The sequence below is a fragment of the Pundamilia nyererei genome, unplaced genomic scaffold (assembly GCF_000239375.1).
Source record: "Pundamilia nyererei isolate P.nyererei 1_Seehausen unplaced genomic scaffold, PunNye1.0 scaffold00043, whole genome shotgun sequence".
Taxonomy (NCBI): Eukaryota; Metazoa; Chordata; class Actinopteri; order Cichliformes; family Cichlidae; genus Pundamilia; species Pundamilia nyererei.
The window spans coordinates 1945115-1962717 of record NW_005187444.1 but is presented as its reverse complement, the minus strand read 5'-3'; the positions used below and the strand labels follow the sequence as shown (position 1 = coordinate 1962717).

At 40.5% G+C, this 17603-nt stretch overlaps 2 protein-coding genes across 2 annotated transcripts; both read left to right on the top strand.

The window, feature by feature from the left end:
• The first annotated feature begins 811 nt into the window (after nucleotides 1–811).
• isg20 (interferon stimulated exonuclease gene) lies at nucleotides 812–5305 on the top strand. Its single transcript, XM_005731475.1, has 4 exons — nucleotides 812–906; nucleotides 2477–3148; nucleotides 4126–4326; nucleotides 4505–5305. Exons 2-4 carry the CDS (start codon nucleotides 2507–2509, stop codon nucleotides 4703–4705), a joined length of 1044 nt encoding a protein of 347 aa, XP_005731532.1. The 5' UTR covers nucleotides 812–906; nucleotides 2477–2506; the 3' UTR covers nucleotides 4706–5305.
• Nucleotides 5306–9262: 3957 nt separating this feature from the next.
• rlbp1b (retinaldehyde binding protein 1b) lies at nucleotides 9263–17545 on the top strand. Its single transcript, XM_005731474.1, has 7 exons — nucleotides 9263–9292; nucleotides 11282–11410; nucleotides 12439–12643; nucleotides 12888–13066; nucleotides 13184–13342; nucleotides 15570–15680; nucleotides 16264–17545. The coding sequence occupies exons 1-7, from the start codon at nucleotides 9281–9283 to the stop codon at nucleotides 16390–16392; spliced, it is 924 nt and encodes a 307-aa protein (XP_005731531.1). The 5' UTR covers nucleotides 9263–9280; the 3' UTR covers nucleotides 16393–17545.
• The last annotated feature ends 58 nt before the right edge of the window (nucleotides 17546–17603 follow it).

The following is a 17603-nucleotide window of genomic DNA, read 5'->3' as shown; positions in this document are numbered from 1 at the left end:
CTGATGTATCTGTAGTGAAACTGAGACTTAAGCAAGGTGTGTGTGTGTGTGAGAGAGAGAGAGAGAGTGTGTGAGACATCTTCAAAAACAAATTTGAGTTATATTTACCTTAAATATCACTAAACCAGCCTCTCTTGGGCTGGAGAAAGTTATCCCAATCACAAAATACTATAAATATAAGCCAAATAATCAGTGCATCTATATTTTTCTGATATTTACTGATCTGTAGCTTTTTTTGGGGGGGAGGGGTACAATTCACATGTTGGAAATCTAGATGTTAACCTTGATTAGAAGCTAAAATGCCACCGCATTTTTGTAAATGGGGACATTTATAGTCCTACAATTAAAAATGTGGGATTCACATGAGATTTATTTTAGTACCTCTCCACTGAGTGCAAAGAAAGAGAGGTGTTTTGTTAATGGGACATTTCCAAACCCTTAGGCTATATTACAGGTAGCTAATGCTAAAATCTTTATTCTTTTTTTTTTTTCATGTGTTTTTGGCAGCGGTCCGAATTACGGACTGTATATAACATACAAGATGAGATCACTTTATCATCTCCGTAGGAAATCAGAGAGCAACTACAGTCCCATACAAAACTGATTGCTGATGTTGCTGCAAATAGCAAAAACCCAGAGTCTCTGGAGGAAATGAAGACGCTGATGGATTCTCAGACTTTTCTTGTGTATTTATTTATTTTCATATTTGTCACGCTTACATGTTTCACATCATCAAACAAAGTTTAATATTAGACAACGCACGGGTACGCACCCAACCAATAGGCGGCGACTCCGCATGTGAGTTTGTCTGAGTAAACTAAAGAAGAAGAGATTGAACCAATGGGATTAAAGAGTAGAGGCGATTTGTCCGGGCATGTTCAGACCCTACACGTGCTGTTTCAGAAGGTAACGTAAGATATTTTTACTCTTTCTCAATTCATTTCTGTTCTCGTGTTTGTCAGCGTTCAGAAATACGTCGTTTATGCTTGTAATCGATCTCAAGGGGCGTTGTCTTATTTTTAACGCGACTTTCTGCGACTCGCTGGGGTTTTTCTTTTTATAATCAAACTGAGAGACAAACTGTGTTTAAATACGTGGAATTTCCAGCTGAATTTAGTCACATGCAAACTCGTTTTACATGAGCTTCAGTTTTTTTTCTGAAATGTTACCGGCTAGTGTTTGATTTCAAAAGTGCCAAGCGCGTTTTTTGTAAAAAAAAAACAAAAAAAAACCCCAAAACAAAACTGTAAGCTTTTACAATCTATCAAGGCCTCGTCATATCCGGATCATCCAGGCGGATGATGTTTGGATGATGGGTGCTTTGTATATACAGCCTGAATTGTATACTGGATTTATTATTTATCAACATGAAGACTGGCGAGGAAAAAGTTTTTAAACTTTAACTTGACACCACCATCATATTTATGCCACTAAGAAGAGTCAAACTGTTAGTGTCAGGTATGTGGCCCTTAAAGGCACCCGTATGTATGGCCACGTGTCCAGATTATTGTGGCTGGAGAATTACGATGTTCAGGTGGTATCAAATACGTTAGTCTCAAACTTTTTTGCTTTATTGTCTTCATAGTGCATGAAGTAAAAAACGGGGCTATATCAAAGTGATTTACTTTCGCATTGGCTAAAATTCCCTTTCAGGTGTACCAAAAATGCGACTATGCAGGGACAGTCCTCCTTGGGTGTTTTTCCAATCCTAAAAACGTGAAGAATTCCTCATGTTTGCAGAACATCGATACAGCCTATGGGTCTGAAAAGTGGAGCAAGTGCGCAAAATGCCTTACATTTGCATTTATTAATTCATTCATCCCTTATTTGATCGGGTCCATTTAGGGATCACCACATCTCCCTTCATTTCACACAATTCCTAGGATCCTCTTTTATCACCTCAGACCTTTCTCTGCATGTCCTCTTTCACTACATAATTAATCTACTCTGTGGTCTTTCTCTTTTCCTCCTGCCTTACAGCTTCATCTTCTCCAAGATATTCACTCTCCTGCTCATGCTCAAACCGCCATCTCAAAGTCTCTAGTTTCAGGTTATTCCAGATGAAATTTGAAGTTCTGGTTATTGTATTAGTATTAGGAATTACACTGGGTGTGGTCCTGCTTTAGCCAATCATTTCCTCCTAAGATGGTGCTTGTGATTCCACCAGACCTGCTTCATATTGCTGGTTCTATTGATGCTGTGTAAAAAGCAGATAAAGAGGGAAGCTGTGCAAAGGATGAAACTAAACTGCATGTGAAACATGGTGCTAATTTGTGCCTGGTGTATTCCTTGGGTTATCCAGGATATGCTAACCGGCTAATGACTTGTCAATCCCCATGTGCTGTGTATTGTACAGGAATAGTTCATTAACAATTTTTAAAATCATTTTCACATCATTTCAATAATCTGCAGTTCATGATGAGCCACATTTTTAATAAGGGTCATCACTATCCTGACTTTTGTGTTGTTTCCTCAGACATGACTGTGAAAACTGTTCCACGAATCAATGATGGCAGAGTCATCAAACAGGAGAAAAGCCTCCTCACGAGGTCTTCTCAGCAATTATCGGTATCTGTGTAAAAAAGCCATGGTGCTCTGCGCCATGGAGAATGCAAGAGCCAGGAAGAGGCATCAGGAAAAGAGGATAATCGCCAACATGAAGATGAAAAGAACGGACGCCCACCATGAATCACTTGATACAAACGTATTGATCAAAAGGTCTAAAATGAGCGCTCCAGAACAGGAAAATCAAAGCACTTTGAACTCTGAAAGCACTGATCTATCCAAACATACATCAGTGTCTGGAACAGCTAACCACCACTCTGTCATTGCTGCCCTTGGAGATCGCTGGGAGATGGACAGTGGCTTCTCCTCTGAAGCCAGTCCTCCAGCCAGTGGTCGAAGTTCGCCGTGTTTCAGCTCCTGCCCGACTACAGTGGTGGCATTGGACTGTGAGATGGTGGGGACAGGGTCTGGAGGACGTTGCAGCGAGCTGGCCCGCTGCAGCATCCTGGACTATCATGGGAACGTGCTGTATGATAAATACGTGAAACCCTGTCAGCCTGTCACAGACTTCAGGACTCGCTGGAGCGGCATCCGAAGGCATCATCTCCTCAACGCCACACCCTTCATTCAAGCCAGAGAAGAGGTACGTCTGAGTGTTTGTAGACAACAGTGATGAAAGATTTAACCTGGGCTCTAAAATAGAGACTGTTCTCCTGGGATAATCTGGTGGATTGAGGAGAAAACTTCAGTTTAATCATTTTAGGACACTCTGTCATCATGGGGGGAGGAGGACTGTATATCAGACTTTTGTTCTATCATGTGCCCAACTTGAGTTTTTATTTGAAGAAAGTGGAATCCTAACTTTTAATTTTTTCCCTTCAGCCGATAACCTTGGTGTTATCGTCACCCCACCGGCAGTGCAATAGGGTGGTGCTCAAATGAACACAATAGATGCATTAACTAAAACTCTTGGCCAAGTTTAAATCTCGATGAATCATCCCTTTTTTTTTTTTTCTTTTTTTTTCTTCCTTGTTTTGTGTAGTACCAGGCTGAAAGTGTAAGCATGCTTGGTCTTGCTCTTTATTTGTCTATTTTAACATGTTAAAAAAAATGTGGAAATGCAATGCACTACTGGAAGCTAATCGGGGCAGTACCGCTTATGTCGTCTGCCAAGACTAAGCTCAATACTAACGAAGAAGAACGTAGTGCGAACTGCAAAACAGGAGGACTGAAACAGATTTTAAAAAATATAAAAGCATTTCACAGAAAACAAAGTTAAATGCAGACTGTGTGTAGTCGAGCTTTCCTTCCACAACAGCACTGCTGCAGCGCACGAGCACTTAAAACATTGTCACTTGACTTTATGATGAGTTTAGAGCCCTTAGTCTGTCACAGGACATAAGTATGAAGACTTCAAGCTAGAGCTGAGAGAGACTGAATCTGCAAATTAGATTACAAATGAAATGCATGACAGCAGAAATCTAACCCCTGAATTCTGGAATTACTTCAGTAAACTTATTTGAATCTGTTACAGTCTAAAAAAAAAAAATAAAAAATTAAATGTTAAGTAAATTGTCTTCCTCCTTGTTCCCTTGCATGGATTCTCACTCTCTACCTTAGATCCTCAGTATACTTGAAGGCAAAGTGGTCGTGGGCCACTCCATCTATAATGACTTTGAGGCACTGGACATGGTTCATCCCTGTCACATGGTCAGGGACACGAGTACAACACGTCTCCTCAGCCGGTTGGCCGGTTTCCCCAGTAAATGCTGTCCCTCCCTCAGAACGCTGGCAAATAAGCTGCTGAACAGGAGCATACAGGTGAGAGCTTGAGATGAGAGGACGCTCCAAAACAAGTGATGAGCGGCTGTTTTGGAAAATTGTTCCTTTCAGGTCACAGCATTTTTCACTGAAGTTATTTTCTGGTATCTGAGACTAGATTTAGTAATATGCTCGTGTAACTGTTGTTGTAACCCTGTGGATCCTATCACTCTCTTAGGTTGGGAAGCGAGGTCATTGTTCAGTGGAGGATGCTCAGGCTGCGCTCGACCTCTACAAGCTGGTGGAGGGGGAGTGGGAGCAGGAGGTGCAGAACAAGCTGAGGGATGACGACGCTCCACTCGAGCCAAGCTTCTCCTCATCAAAGCACTACATGCAGGACGAGTACTGGCCGGATGACATCATTGCTGATGGCCAATAGGAGAAAAGTAATGGTGGGACAGTGGGAAATACCTCAGCAGGCTCCTTTTGCGTGATGATGTTCGTAGTCATCAGAGCAGGTTCAGAGAGTTAATGGAAGTCTGATCTGAATGAGTGTTAGAAATGTTAAATTGAAGGTGTCCTGAATCACTTTGGAGAGAAATGCCTTTAAAATGTGGAACAAAAACACTTTCTAACTTATTGCGTTTAACATGTTAAACATGTTCAGAGCTTCTAACAAAAGACTTTTGGTTGTCTGTAGAAATGGTTGATCAAATTAGTCGTTCCAGACTTGATTGTATTTATAAAGTAAGAGTTGGTGCTCTTGCGTTTGAGGTTTGCAGTTCTCTAACAAGTATCTGCTCTTACTTGAAAAAGATGACATAAATGTAGCTGTTCTTGAAAACACAAGATGAATGACTGCTTTTGAAATGTTAGTTACTGCCTTGATAGAAAAACTTGGAAATCACAAATATTACTATGAGCTGATATTGGTCATGTGGACTGATTTTAGCAGGGTTTGGTTAGTATTTTGATCATCTCACATTGTAAGCTGCTCTGAAATGTCCTAATAAAACTGCATCATGTTTAAAAACAAAAAGTCCCATTGTTTGATATTAGTGCTTGTGAGGATAATTTTAGAAGTTCACAATGCAGACACCTCCAGCCTCACTAAAGTCATTCCCTGATGATGAAAGACCTTTACTGTACATTCTTCTTTCAAGTTGGTTTCCTAAGCACACTGTGTCATATCAGTTCAGGTTGTGGGTTTCTGTTAGCACCAGTAGCATTACATAATGAAATCTCACTTTAAGTGTTGGGAAATAATTTGGGGATCATTCAGACCTACTATTAAGTGTCACAAATACAGGCTCAGCATGTGAAACGATGTGATGGCACCCTGGCCAAATAGGTTACAAAACCCCTTCCATAACCTGGCCCAGTATCCTCATTTAACTTGGCAAAAGCTGTTTTTAGAGGATAAGCCAAACAAAAGGAAACATACTTGTTTCCAGACAGCGATTTAACTAATGTGCACAATTTACTTTATGTAGGCGAGTGCATTAAGCTGCAGGTGGAGCTGTACATATGTTTTTACATCTCATGCTTTAATTCTCAAGCATCTTTATACACACATATACACACACCTAAAGGCTGGACTTGGCCCTAAAGCTCAGGCAACAAGGGAAGAACAGAGCATAGCATTGTTTGCACAATCCATCTAATTTTGCTCCACAAATCGCTTTATTGAGCAGATCAGACCTGAATTAGCAGATTACTGGTTGATTGGCTGCCTGCACCTTCGTCATAGCATCATCGGTGACGTTAACACGGTCGGGGTCATTCTGTTTAGCTAAAACACAAGATTATTCATGTTTGAACAGAGAAATGAAATCGCCAATTTTTTTTTTTGATCATGCTTCACTGTGCTGCATAAAGATAACTTTAGACATTGGTCTCGCAAAATGAAGAAAGTGACTTTCATGCAAAGTTGTGTGCGTGAGAACTAATCAGATCACAGAGCAGTGTGGAAAGTTTAAGATCTTCTGTGGCCGCACATATGTCTACAGATCTGTGGGCTTGTGTGTGCAGATATGCAAGAAAATGGTGTATATTTTGAACCTTATTCATTATCTTAGCTGCTTCCTTTATTCTATACGTGTGACATACCCAATAGAGAAAACATGTCTGACAGTTTTTGCTTTTATTTTTTGCTCTTAGTCATCTTTCGGTTATAGCGATAAGATTTTCTGAGTATTTCACGTGTAAAAGCAACATTCAGAGGATGATCAACCATATGAACCTTTTGAAATGTTACCTACAGATGAAGGCGATACACTAAGCATCGCAAGAAAATACAATCACAGAGTTATGCAAAATTGGCCAGCAATTTCTGCATCAACTTCCTCAGATTAGTAACCACTCTTCTATATAAAATTCACTTCCTTGGATGTTTCGAGTGCACTTGAGTTTATTATCCTGTTCCAAGACAGCTTCAGAGCGTGCACAGATGGCCTCCCATGACCTTTAAACACTATTTCGAGTTGCTGAGCCACTGAAATAACTAGAGACACATTTCCACTCCCATGCATTACTATTTTTACAGCACATTATTTTCCAAAATGTGTATTCTTTGCACGTACTGTATGTTTAGTGGAAAAGTGTGTTTTGGTACAAGAAAGGTTTTTTTTTTTTTCTTGGCACACCTATAATGCACCTCAAACTTTGCAGTCTGTGATCGTGAACACATGTACTTTGAGACCAAAAGTTGTAATAGTTACCTGCAGGTACCCCGAGATAATTTTGGGGTTCTTGGAGACTGTTTTCCATCAGACGATCTGCACTTAGGGATAAAATTACTGGGATGGGAAATCAAACTGCCTGCAGTTTGAAAGATAAACCTCTTGTAGATGATCTTTCTTATAGTAGTTTAAAAAACATTTTACTAATTCATGGACATTAAAATGTTTTGTCTGAAGGCCTTTAAGAGTTCTTTAGGTTTTGGTATGATGATAGCACAGAGTTCAATTGAAAGCAACCCCTTGATTTTTAAATAAAGTTAAATGTCATTAGCACCATGGAACCCCATATTCTAAGGTGTCATGGGTTTACGGGGGGTTTTGGGATTTCCAAAGAACTCCCATAAAGTTCATTCTGTTCATCTGGACGTAGAGTTTTCAGTGGGAGAAATGTTTCGTCACCCATCCAAGTGACTTCTTCAGTCTCAGCTGACTGCAGGTTTCCCCAACCTTATAAACATAATATTTGCATAACGACTGAAACTAGCTCCCTGGCAAAAAACGGGCTGTGAGGTCAATTTCTTGATCATTAATATGCAAATTTTCATTACCATTGATCCAGAAAAACAAAATGAAAATTCTGGAGTGGCCTAGTCAAAGTCCTGACCAGAATCTGATTGAGATGCTGTGTCATGACCTTAAAAAGGCAGCTCAGGCTCAGAAACCAGTGTAGCTGAATTACAACAATTCTCCCAAGATGAGTGGGCCAAAACTCCTCAACAGCGCTGTAAAAGATTCATTTCCAGTTATTGCAAATGCTTGCTGAGAGTGGCTCAACCTGTTATTAGGTTTATGGGGCATGTCTCGTGATTTGTCAGATAATTTATTTTAACATTTCTTCAAGAAGCCACCAACAGCACAAACACAGAGATGTTCAGTTCAGCGACTGGCCAACAGAGAAATTGTAATTTAGTTGCACTTTTGCGGTGGCTTAATTTTTCAGCTCTCTGGGTTTCTGCTCGACCCCAACAACTTGCATGAAATGTGATAAATTATGCAATTTAAGTTTGCAGAACCAGACTAACCACGTCTTCTCAATTATACCTCCAAACATGTGAAACAGAGCATTTGAACACAGTGTGTTCATCCTGGGGACTCAGCACTCACAATGGTCTCTGTTCACTCCGTTCAAGTCTCCTCGGAATGCAATCAAATCCCTCTTCTCCTTAAATCACTTCTGAACTGAAGGGTACACTTAACTTTACATCATCCTGGCCCTGCCTTTCATCACCGGAGCTCGTCCACCATTGGTTAAAAAAGCAACCCCATCACAGCTACTCTCCCCCCCCCCTTTTCCACACTCACTGCCTCTTTTATACTGATTGAAAAGAAAAAAGGAGCCTGTTGGGTGTAATCTGCTGTGACGCGACTAATCCCAACACTACAAATCATAGCTCCCATCGACACTTCTCAGCACAGACCCTGTGACTCCCCGCCAGCTACTTCACGTCTGCCTCAGGTAGGAATCGGCCTTCTTTGCTCAGATGATGCTTCCAGTTGTATTCAGTTCCTTAACTCCTGTTGTTACCAGGCAGTGGATTTGGCTCAGCTTTACAGACTTCATCTTATGTAGTAGGATGAAATTATGGATGTTTTGCTGCCTTGTTTCTCTTTTATCTCGAGGTATCTAAAAGCAGATCATTCCAGCTCAAATCTTGTGCAGTGGGTGCATCATGGGGCTGACAGTGGTTAGGTTTGAGGCGTTTCCGCTGAGACCGAGAGTCATAAAAATGCAAGCACTCGTAATACCACAGCTTTGGGCTGTGTAGCATGGTATTATAAAGACATATGGATGTTGCTGGTCTTTATGAATATATTTTATAAGTGCTTAATAGACTATTAGACTGCACTTTCATTTTCTTTCAAGTAAATAACTGACCGCAACTAGGTTAGCTATTCAACTTTTGTTCAAATCTCCTTCATCAAGTGGTTGCATGCTGTATTATACTGTATGTATGCCTATATGTATGCACCATTGTACCAATTAAAGATTTTCTTGCTCTATACCTAACATTTTGCCCATCGACACCCACTGTGAGCCTGATGATTATGAAACTAAAAGGCTGTCAAGCTTAACTCTCCTGATAAGTCACCCAGGATTGGCAAAAGCTAAATATAGCCAAAAAGGTACCATGTGAGAGCAGAGAGGATGGGATAAAAGGGATTTAGAAGGACTACAGTGTGTCAGTTTTTAAGATTTAAGTGGGATTGATAAGAATCACAAGTTACCTCTTCTTTTCTTCCAGACAGGACAAGGACATTTTTAAAGAGAAGACATGGCTGTAGTCGTGAGTATCTCCACTTTTACACTCTTAAACAGACAAACAGGACAGCATTCATAAGGACAAACATCTATTCTCCATCTCAGATGGATTCAGCTGCAGCTCAAAACTTCCCAAAGGCCCATTGTTGCAGACACCAGCGATAGCCACAGTTTCTTTAGCTGCTAATCTCTGATCCCTGCTTCAGGTCGAATAGTGGTCCTCACCATGTATTTACAAGCTTTGCAGGACTCATGTGAGGGAGATTAACCAAAACACTGAAGTCTATTGATTGCGGACCTGCAACACTGGTGGACAGGCATCCTGTCTCACGTGGATTAGACGTGTTTTAAAGCTCACACAGCAAAACCCAGTCTTGTGAGAGAGTTAAATTGACATGACGAGGTACTCGGCTTTTATCCAAAGTGCTGCGCAACTTAAAAGTTTTCCTGCAGACACGTGAAACATAAACATCTTTGTGCTCACAGGGAAACGGTTTTCCATCAGCCATTATAACAAACTGCAACATCTTTAGTTAGTCTCCCCCATTACAGCAATTTTGACAGGTGACACTGCTGCCATTAAAAATGAATGTGCTTCATTCACCTGTGCCACTAAGCCAGTGAACATCCATAATGTCAAGATCCTGGAAATGGCACACCTAAGTGGAATGCATCCATTTTTAATGATGGTAATCATACCTGTGCCTTCTTACTATGATAAAATGTTTGCTCTGAACAGGGCCGACTGGGGTTTGTGTTCAAAAGCACAACTTTGTCTGTTGGTTTAAAGCATTTAATCTTTACTAAAGTGGATATAGCATGCTCAGTTTCATATTCATTTCTTGACCACAACTAGAGTAGCTTTGAATTGAGATCAGTTCCACTTATCCTTATTTTGCAGTGGGGTGGGGTGGTGGTGTTGGGGGTGTAGAGTGGTGGAGCCTATCGCAGCAATCATAGGGTGAGAGGCAGGGTACACCCTGGACACATCGCCAGTCTGTCACAGGGCTAACACCGAGAAACAGCCACCCATTCACACTCAGACCCATGGCCAATTTAGAATCATCAATTACCCTAAAGTCCCACCATATGTCTTTGGACTGTGGGAGGAGGCCTGAGACAACCCACCCAAACACAGGGAGAGCATGCAAACTCTACACAGAAAGACTTCGGCAAGATGGTGGAGTCAAACTCAGGACCTTACTGCTGTGAGGCAACAGCATTAACCACTGCGCCACCCGCTGCCCTTCAGTTCAGTTCAATTAGTTCCAAATCACAACAACATTTACCTCAACATTGTAAGGACCCTACAATAATACAGAGAAAACAACCAGGCCACCCTTATGAGCAAGCACTTGGCAAAAGTGTGAAGGAAAAACTCCCTTTGACAGGAAGAAACCTCCAGCAGAACCATGCTCAGTGAGGGTGGTGGGTGAGGGCAGGAAAACAGGACAAAAGACACACTGTGGAAGAGAGCCAGAGATTAGTCAAGTCAAGGCCACTGGAGAAAGCCCTGTCACCTTTAGATTTGAACTGGGAGTGTGGAACTAATAAAAGCATCTGACTGGAGGAGCGCAGAGTTCGAGTGGATAGGTGCAGGCTAAGAAGTAAGATTAAATGCAAAGTTGTGTATTAACATGAACACATAGTGAGTTTAAAGAAGTGAATAAAAAAGAAACACTTTGTGCATCATGTGCACCTATTGTTGCATAACTAAGAAACTAAGGGAGGATTCAGGGTCACTTGATCCAGTCCCAACTATATGCTTTATCAAAAAGGAACATTTTAAGCCTAATCTTAAAAGAAGACAACGTGTCTGTCTCCCGAATCCAGACTGGAAGTTGGACTTTGGGAGGTCGTTTGATTGTAAATTTACTAGTCCATTTGTTTCCCTGATTAAGTGTCTTTAAATGTTTCTGAGGAATTTGAGATTACAGGACCAATAGATTTTCTCACTATAAATAAACATTTATAAACAACCATGACAAGCTGTAATAATATCTTCTGTCCTCAGAGTGGAACTTACCGTATGGTGTCAGAGGAGGAGCAGGCGCTCAGGGCCAAGCTGGAGCGTCTGACCGTCAAGGACCACGGACCAGTTTTTGGACCCTGCACCAACGTGCCAGACCACACAATGCAGAAGGTGATCAAAGAAACCTTTGGAATAAGATCAAGACTCATCAAGAGTCACATCAGGACAAAAAACTCTTTAACAAGCAAAGGAATTGCAATGCAATGCCAGAACAACCCCAGTAAAACCTCCAGGTTTCCTTTTGTTAAAAGGGAGTTTTTCCTTCCCACTGTTGCCTAATGCTAGCTCATAGGGAGTCATCTGATTGTTGGCATTATCCCTCTATTATTGTAGCGTCTTTACCCCATTTTACGCTAGATAAATGACTCTAAATTGAAGTTTGTTTTCATAAATAAAATTAAAGTTTGAGAATATACAACTTTCAATGGTTTACTTATTAACAATGTCCAGTTTTTTGAAGGTACATCTTTGTGTTGGTGTTCCAAATTGGGAAAAAACATTAAGGCTTCATTAGGATGTGCAATACCCTTTCACAACAATAGGTGGCACCAGAAATGTAAAACTTGGGATAGTAGCCCTCCAATTGTTTGTCTTAAGTTACAAATTGGAAGCAGTGACTTTAACCTCCTAGGACCTGGCATCCACATATGTGGACATCACATTTTGGGTTATTTAGACCAAAATACTAAATTTTGCTCTACAAGGGCCTGATATCCACTTACAAGGACATTATACTGCCTCTGTCTTATCAAAATTGAAAACGAATATCCTCATATGTGGCTCTCATCTTTCTTGGAAAAGAAATCAAGTAAAAAATAATAATAATCTGGTGATTCTTTGTTTTTACGTTCATCGGGTTCCAATCAGCCCAAATATCAAAGATTAAAAATGCATGCCATGGAAGAGTTCGGGTCTTAAAGCTGGCTTGTCATTCTTAAATGTGGTTAGACCACTACCCTATCCTATCTAAATTATCACCCTGTATCTGGTAGAACACAATGGTTTGATCAGTACGACCAACTTTAAGGGCATAAGTGAAATGAAACATGGACCATATTTGTGAAAATAAACCCTTATACAACCAGGACCACTCAAATATAATCTGTGAACTAACTGCCTGGACTGGCTCCTCTCTGCAGGCCAAGGATGAGCTGAATGAGACCGATGAGAAGCGGGTGTCAGCAGTGAAGGAGTTGCGAGCAATTATTAAGGAGAAGGCAGAAGGTGGTGATGATCTGGCCAAGGGGGTGCAGGACACCTTCGGGGAGAAACCAGACAACATGCTGACCCGCTTCATTCGTGCCAGGAAGTACGACGTGCCCAGGGCTTTCGACCTTATGAAGGGTAAAATGTTCAAAATGAGCGGCTGAAAGTGGCAGATCTAAATACATGCACATCATTTCTTCCTCTGTGCATCTAAGCGTCATTATGGTATCAATTCTGAAAAGTCATGTAGCCTCACAAACATATGATTTTATCATAAGGATCCAGGTTAAAAAATAAAAATAAAAATCTACCACCTGTAGTTAAAAAAAGCATTTTTCAAAGATGAAATGTAATCTAATAGGATTCCTGTGCTTCTACTCAGGTTATGTGCGTTTTAGGAAGGATTACCCCGAGCTGTTCGAGAACCTGACCCCTGAGGCCGTGCGCAGCACCATCGAGGCCGGCTACCCCGGCATCCTGCATAGCAGAGACAAATACGGCCGTGTGGTCCTGCTTTTCAACATCGAGAACTGGGACTACGAGGAGATCACCTTTGACGAGGTATGGTGACTCATTTCTTTTATTACACAGGAAGCTTATGTATTTTTGTCCCATCTCTGACAGGAGCTTACTAGAAGATACTATAAATATAAAACATGTTTGTCTGTGTGCATTCAGATCCTGCGCGCCTACTGTGTGATACTTGAGAAGCTTCTAGAGAACGAGGAAACTCAAATCAATGGATTCTGTATCATTGAAAACTTCAAGGGCTTCACCATGCAGCAGGCATCAGGAATCAAACCCACTGAGCTCAAAAAGATGGTGGACATGTTACAGGTGGGGGGGAAATCCATTATTTTGGTTGAATTACTTTAGAGGAGAAGTAAGTAAACTTTATTTATTAAGCGCTTTTCACAGACAGACAATTATAAAGCGCCGTACACAAATATTAAAATAAACAATAAAATCAATAGACATTATATACAATGTAAAAGATCAAATGTAAATGATGTAAAAAATATAAAATATGTAGATCAACAAAAGGCTTGTTTGAACAGAAGAGTTTTTAACAGTTTTTTAAAAGAATCCACAGAGTCAAGCAAACATACATGTAGTGGTAAACTGTTCCACAGCCTTGGTGCAACAGACTGAAAGGCTCTGTCCCCTTTTGTCTTCAGTCGTGTACGGGAAACAACTAAGAGACTCTGAGTCTGTGAGCGGAGATGACGAGCAGCAGTGTATTTTATAAGAAGCTTGGATAAGTAATCTGGAGCCTGGCCATTTAGTGCTCTGTATGTTAAAACAAGAATTTTAAAGCGAATTCTAAACTCTATTGGGAGCCAATGTAAAGAATATAAGATGGGAGTGATGTGAACACGCTTGGTAGGGCGAGTTAGTAATCTGGCTGCTGCGTTTTGTATTGTCTGGAGGCGAGAGAGAGATGATTTATCCAAGCTAGTAAAAAGGGAATTACAGTAATCTAAGCGTGATGACACAAATGCATGAATGAGTTTTTCCAGTTCAGCTGAGGAAACCATATGTCGCAGTTTAGATATGTTTCTTAAATGATAGAAACAGGAACGAGACAAGGATTTTACATGAGAGTCGAGGCCCAGAGAAGAGTCAAATATTACTCCAAGATTTCGAATATTTGACTTGACAGATGGACAGAAAGAGGCAAGAACCTAACTGATTTTAGAATGTAGCCCAGGAGGAGCTATGATCATGGTCTCGGTCTTGTTAGTATTTAGAACAAGGTAGTTGCTTGAAAGACAATCAGAAACCTGGGTTAAGCACTGGACTAGGGTGGACAGCCTATCCAGCTGATGAGGCTTAAAGGACATATGGAGCTGAATGTCATCAGCATAAAAATGATAAGACAGGTCGCTAAAAGATTGAATGATACCAGCTAAAGGAAGCATATAAAAAGAAAATAGTAATGGACCTAAAACTGAACCCTGTGGGACCCCACAGGTCAGGGCAGCAATGTCAGAGGTGAACCTGTCAGTCCTAACAGAAAAGGTCCTGTCTGATAAGTAGGAAGAAAACCAGTCTAGGGCAGAGCCAGATACACCAGCCAAAACCTTGAGCCTGTTAAGTAGGATTTTGTGGTCGATGGTGTCAAAGGCTGCACTAAGATCAAGCAAAATGATCACAGAACAGTTCCCTGCGTCAGATGCCATTAATAGATCATTATAGACTCTTAAGAGAGCGGTCTCTGTAGAGTGCTGCTTTTGAAAGCCAGACTGAAAAGGGTCAAGAATGTGTAATTTACATAATAAAGACCTGAACTGATTTTCAACAATTTTTTCAAGTAATTTACTTACAAATGGCAATTTTGAAATAGGTCGGTAATTACTAGCAGAGCTAGGATCAAGATTCTGTTTTTTTAACAGAGGAGTTACCTCAGCATGTTTTTAAATAAGATGGAACACAGCCTTGCCTCAGTGAACTGTTGATGATCAATGGACCAATGCTGGTGATAGACCCGGACAGGACAGAGTGAGGTAATATATCTACAGAGCATGATGAGGATTTCCTTTTACCTAAAACTATAATTAAGTCATTTAGTGTGATTGGAGAAAAGGAGGTAAATGATCCAAGACAGCAAGGGGTATCTTCATAAAGGGAGGCACTTGAGGAAATTTTGGATTTCAAGTCCATCACCTTATTTACAAAGTAATTAAGGGAAGTATTACAATCTTCATCAGAAAGCAACAGAGCATGCTGGGTTGGAGGAGAAACAATACTGTTGATGGTATCAAATAGAATTCTTGAATTATTTTTATGACGATTTATAAGATTATTGAAGTAAGAGGATCTGGCCTCTTTGACTGATTCATTATATAGGTAAAGTAGGTCTTTAAAGTGCTCACGATGGACAGTCAGACCGGTGGACTTCCACAGACGCTCTGCTTTTCGTCTGTGGAAGCAGAGCGTCCACAGCTCAAAAACCATTGTATAATAGAGTAGTCAAACAAATTTTCAACACTTTGACTTGGCATTCATTTATGATGGATTTTTAGATTCCTTGCCCTTCATCTTGCTCTTTTTGTTCCACCAGGACTCATTCCCTGCCCGTTTCAAAGCTGTGCACTTCATCCACCAGCCCTGGTACTTCACTACCACCTATAATGTGGTCAAACCTCTCATGAAGAGCAAGCTGCTGGAGAGAGTGAGTCAAATGAATCATATTCAATGACAACATAGATTGGTTTTAGTCCTTGTAGAGAGCATTAATGGCAGACATTAAGGGGGTTTGCAATGCAAACTGTGACCACTGTTGCCCCTTAAGTCTCTGATATATAAACCTATCATCAGCCAAGCTCAAGATATCCTTTATATTTTGGTTTGAGTGCAGGAGAGCTGTAATATGCAACGTGACAGCATCTGACTTGACATGAACCTGCTTGGCAAAAAGTAGCAAAAACAGTTTTGCATTTTTTCTAATAAAACAAGACTTTCATACATACTCGACAGTCAAGTACCACTGTATTAATTCAATAATGTGTTGGTCTGGATCCTTCAGTTTGCTTCTGAAAGGATTTTGATGTGCGTTTCACTCTGATTAACAGAGCTGAATCTAATAACCATAATGCCACTCTAAAAATTGGTTTTGTGGTGCGCTTAAGCAATACGTTTGAGTCTGTCAGGATATTCAATACAAGGATATTAAATTAATTTATGACTTTGACATTTGGCTGCTGAAGGATAGCACACATTTAAGCATCTCTAACAGCTGCGGATGTTCGTTTTAGGTGTTCGTGCACGGAGACGAGTTGGAAAATTACTACAAGGAGTTTGATGCCGAAATTCTCCCTGCCGAGTTTGACGGAAAAGGTCCCAAGTACGACGGCAAGGCCACAGCAGCCAAGCTGTTTGACTAGACATCCTCAGTCCTTTTGCCAATGAGGTCGAGAGCCTTTACGTATTATAAACCCTATAGACTGTGAAGAATCAACGCCCAATCTAGCTGTGTGGTTGTAGGAACTAAAGTTATGAATGAAAGTCGTGACTGTGTTAGAAGGTAAAATGATATTGTACTGCACAGGTCCTGGTAAAGCACATTCAAGACAAAAACTAGACAAGCCATCCCAGTGACACCGTATAGTTTGAATTTTCTAGTTGATGACCATCAAAAGTGCCATACATGCTCCAAATAACTACAGAGTGCATACACTTCATGTATTTGCTTGTCTTTCTTTGAAAGTCAGTCCTATGATAAGTAAAACTTACTTCTAACTCATTACAGTGAACATTTTAGTGTTTGTATTTATTTACTTTTTGCCAATTCTGTATTTTGTTTTTAGCAGAATAAACAGTCCAGTCCAAATGATCTCGCTCAGGCCAGGACTTTTTTTCGTTGGTGCAATTAAGATAAATTTTAGTCCAATTAGCATCAATCTTGTCACAGGGTTCCCCTTTTTATCACTAGAACCATAACCAATAAATAAATAAATAAATAAATGCAGATAAGTAAATGTACACAGTGGTGGATTAGCTGTGACAATCACTTTTAGTTCATTCCAAACCCAAGTACATGGACTGAATGACCGGCTGCCTTGGAGGCAGTTGTCAATCTTAAAAGAAGAAGCAGAAGCAGCATGGTTTGGTACTGGTGTGAAGTGTACAGAAGCTTATGATTATGGACCAAAAAAATAAAAATAAAAGTCATATATGTGATTATCTTATCACATACAGTGTTTTTCCATTACGCAAAAACACTGCCAATCCTGGCCGGCTCTGAACACCACATGTTATGTCTCCGTTTTGTCAAACTGTGCTTTCTCTGGACTTAAATTCACCCACACAGATGGTTTATTACTGGCAGGCCCCAGCTTTCTCAGGACCCAACCTCTTATCCCTGATCATCTTCTTGCACAAGGCTGGTATTCCAACAAGTGCCTCTCTTTCCTGCTTTTCTTTCTTTCTTTCTTTTTTTTAAGACTTCTTCAGTAAGGTATAATAAAGTTTGACCCATTGTGCTACCCAGTGCACCAATAACAATGTCAATACATGTACAATAAACTGTTAAAAATGCACAGTGTTGTGACTTTGTTGATGTAGAAATACACAAAAGGAAACAATATGTGAAAAT

Excerpts from the sequence above, each read along its gene's own strand:
- isg20 (XM_005731475.1), top strand. The coding sequence starts at position 2,507 with ATGATGGCAGAGTCATCAAACAGGAGAAAAGCCTCCTCACGAGGTCTT. Across the intron at positions 3,149-4,125 it reads TCATTCAAGCCAGAGAAGAG|ATCCTCAGTATACTTGAAGG; the intron begins GTACGTCTGAGT and ends TCTCTACCTTAG. Across the intron at positions 4,327-4,504 it reads TGCTGAACAGGAGCATACAG|GTTGGGAAGCGAGGTCATTG; the intron begins GTGAGAGCTTGA and ends TCACTCTCTTAG.
- rlbp1b (XM_005731474.1), top strand. Across the intron at positions 12,644-12,887 it reads GGCTTTCGACCTTATGAAGG|GTTATGTGCGTTTTAGGAAG; the intron begins GTAAAATGTTCA and ends GCTTCTACTCAG. Across the intron at positions 15,681-16,263 it reads AGAGCAAGCTGCTGGAGAGA|GTGTTCGTGCACGGAGACGA; the intron begins GTGAGTCAAATG and ends TGTTCGTTTTAG.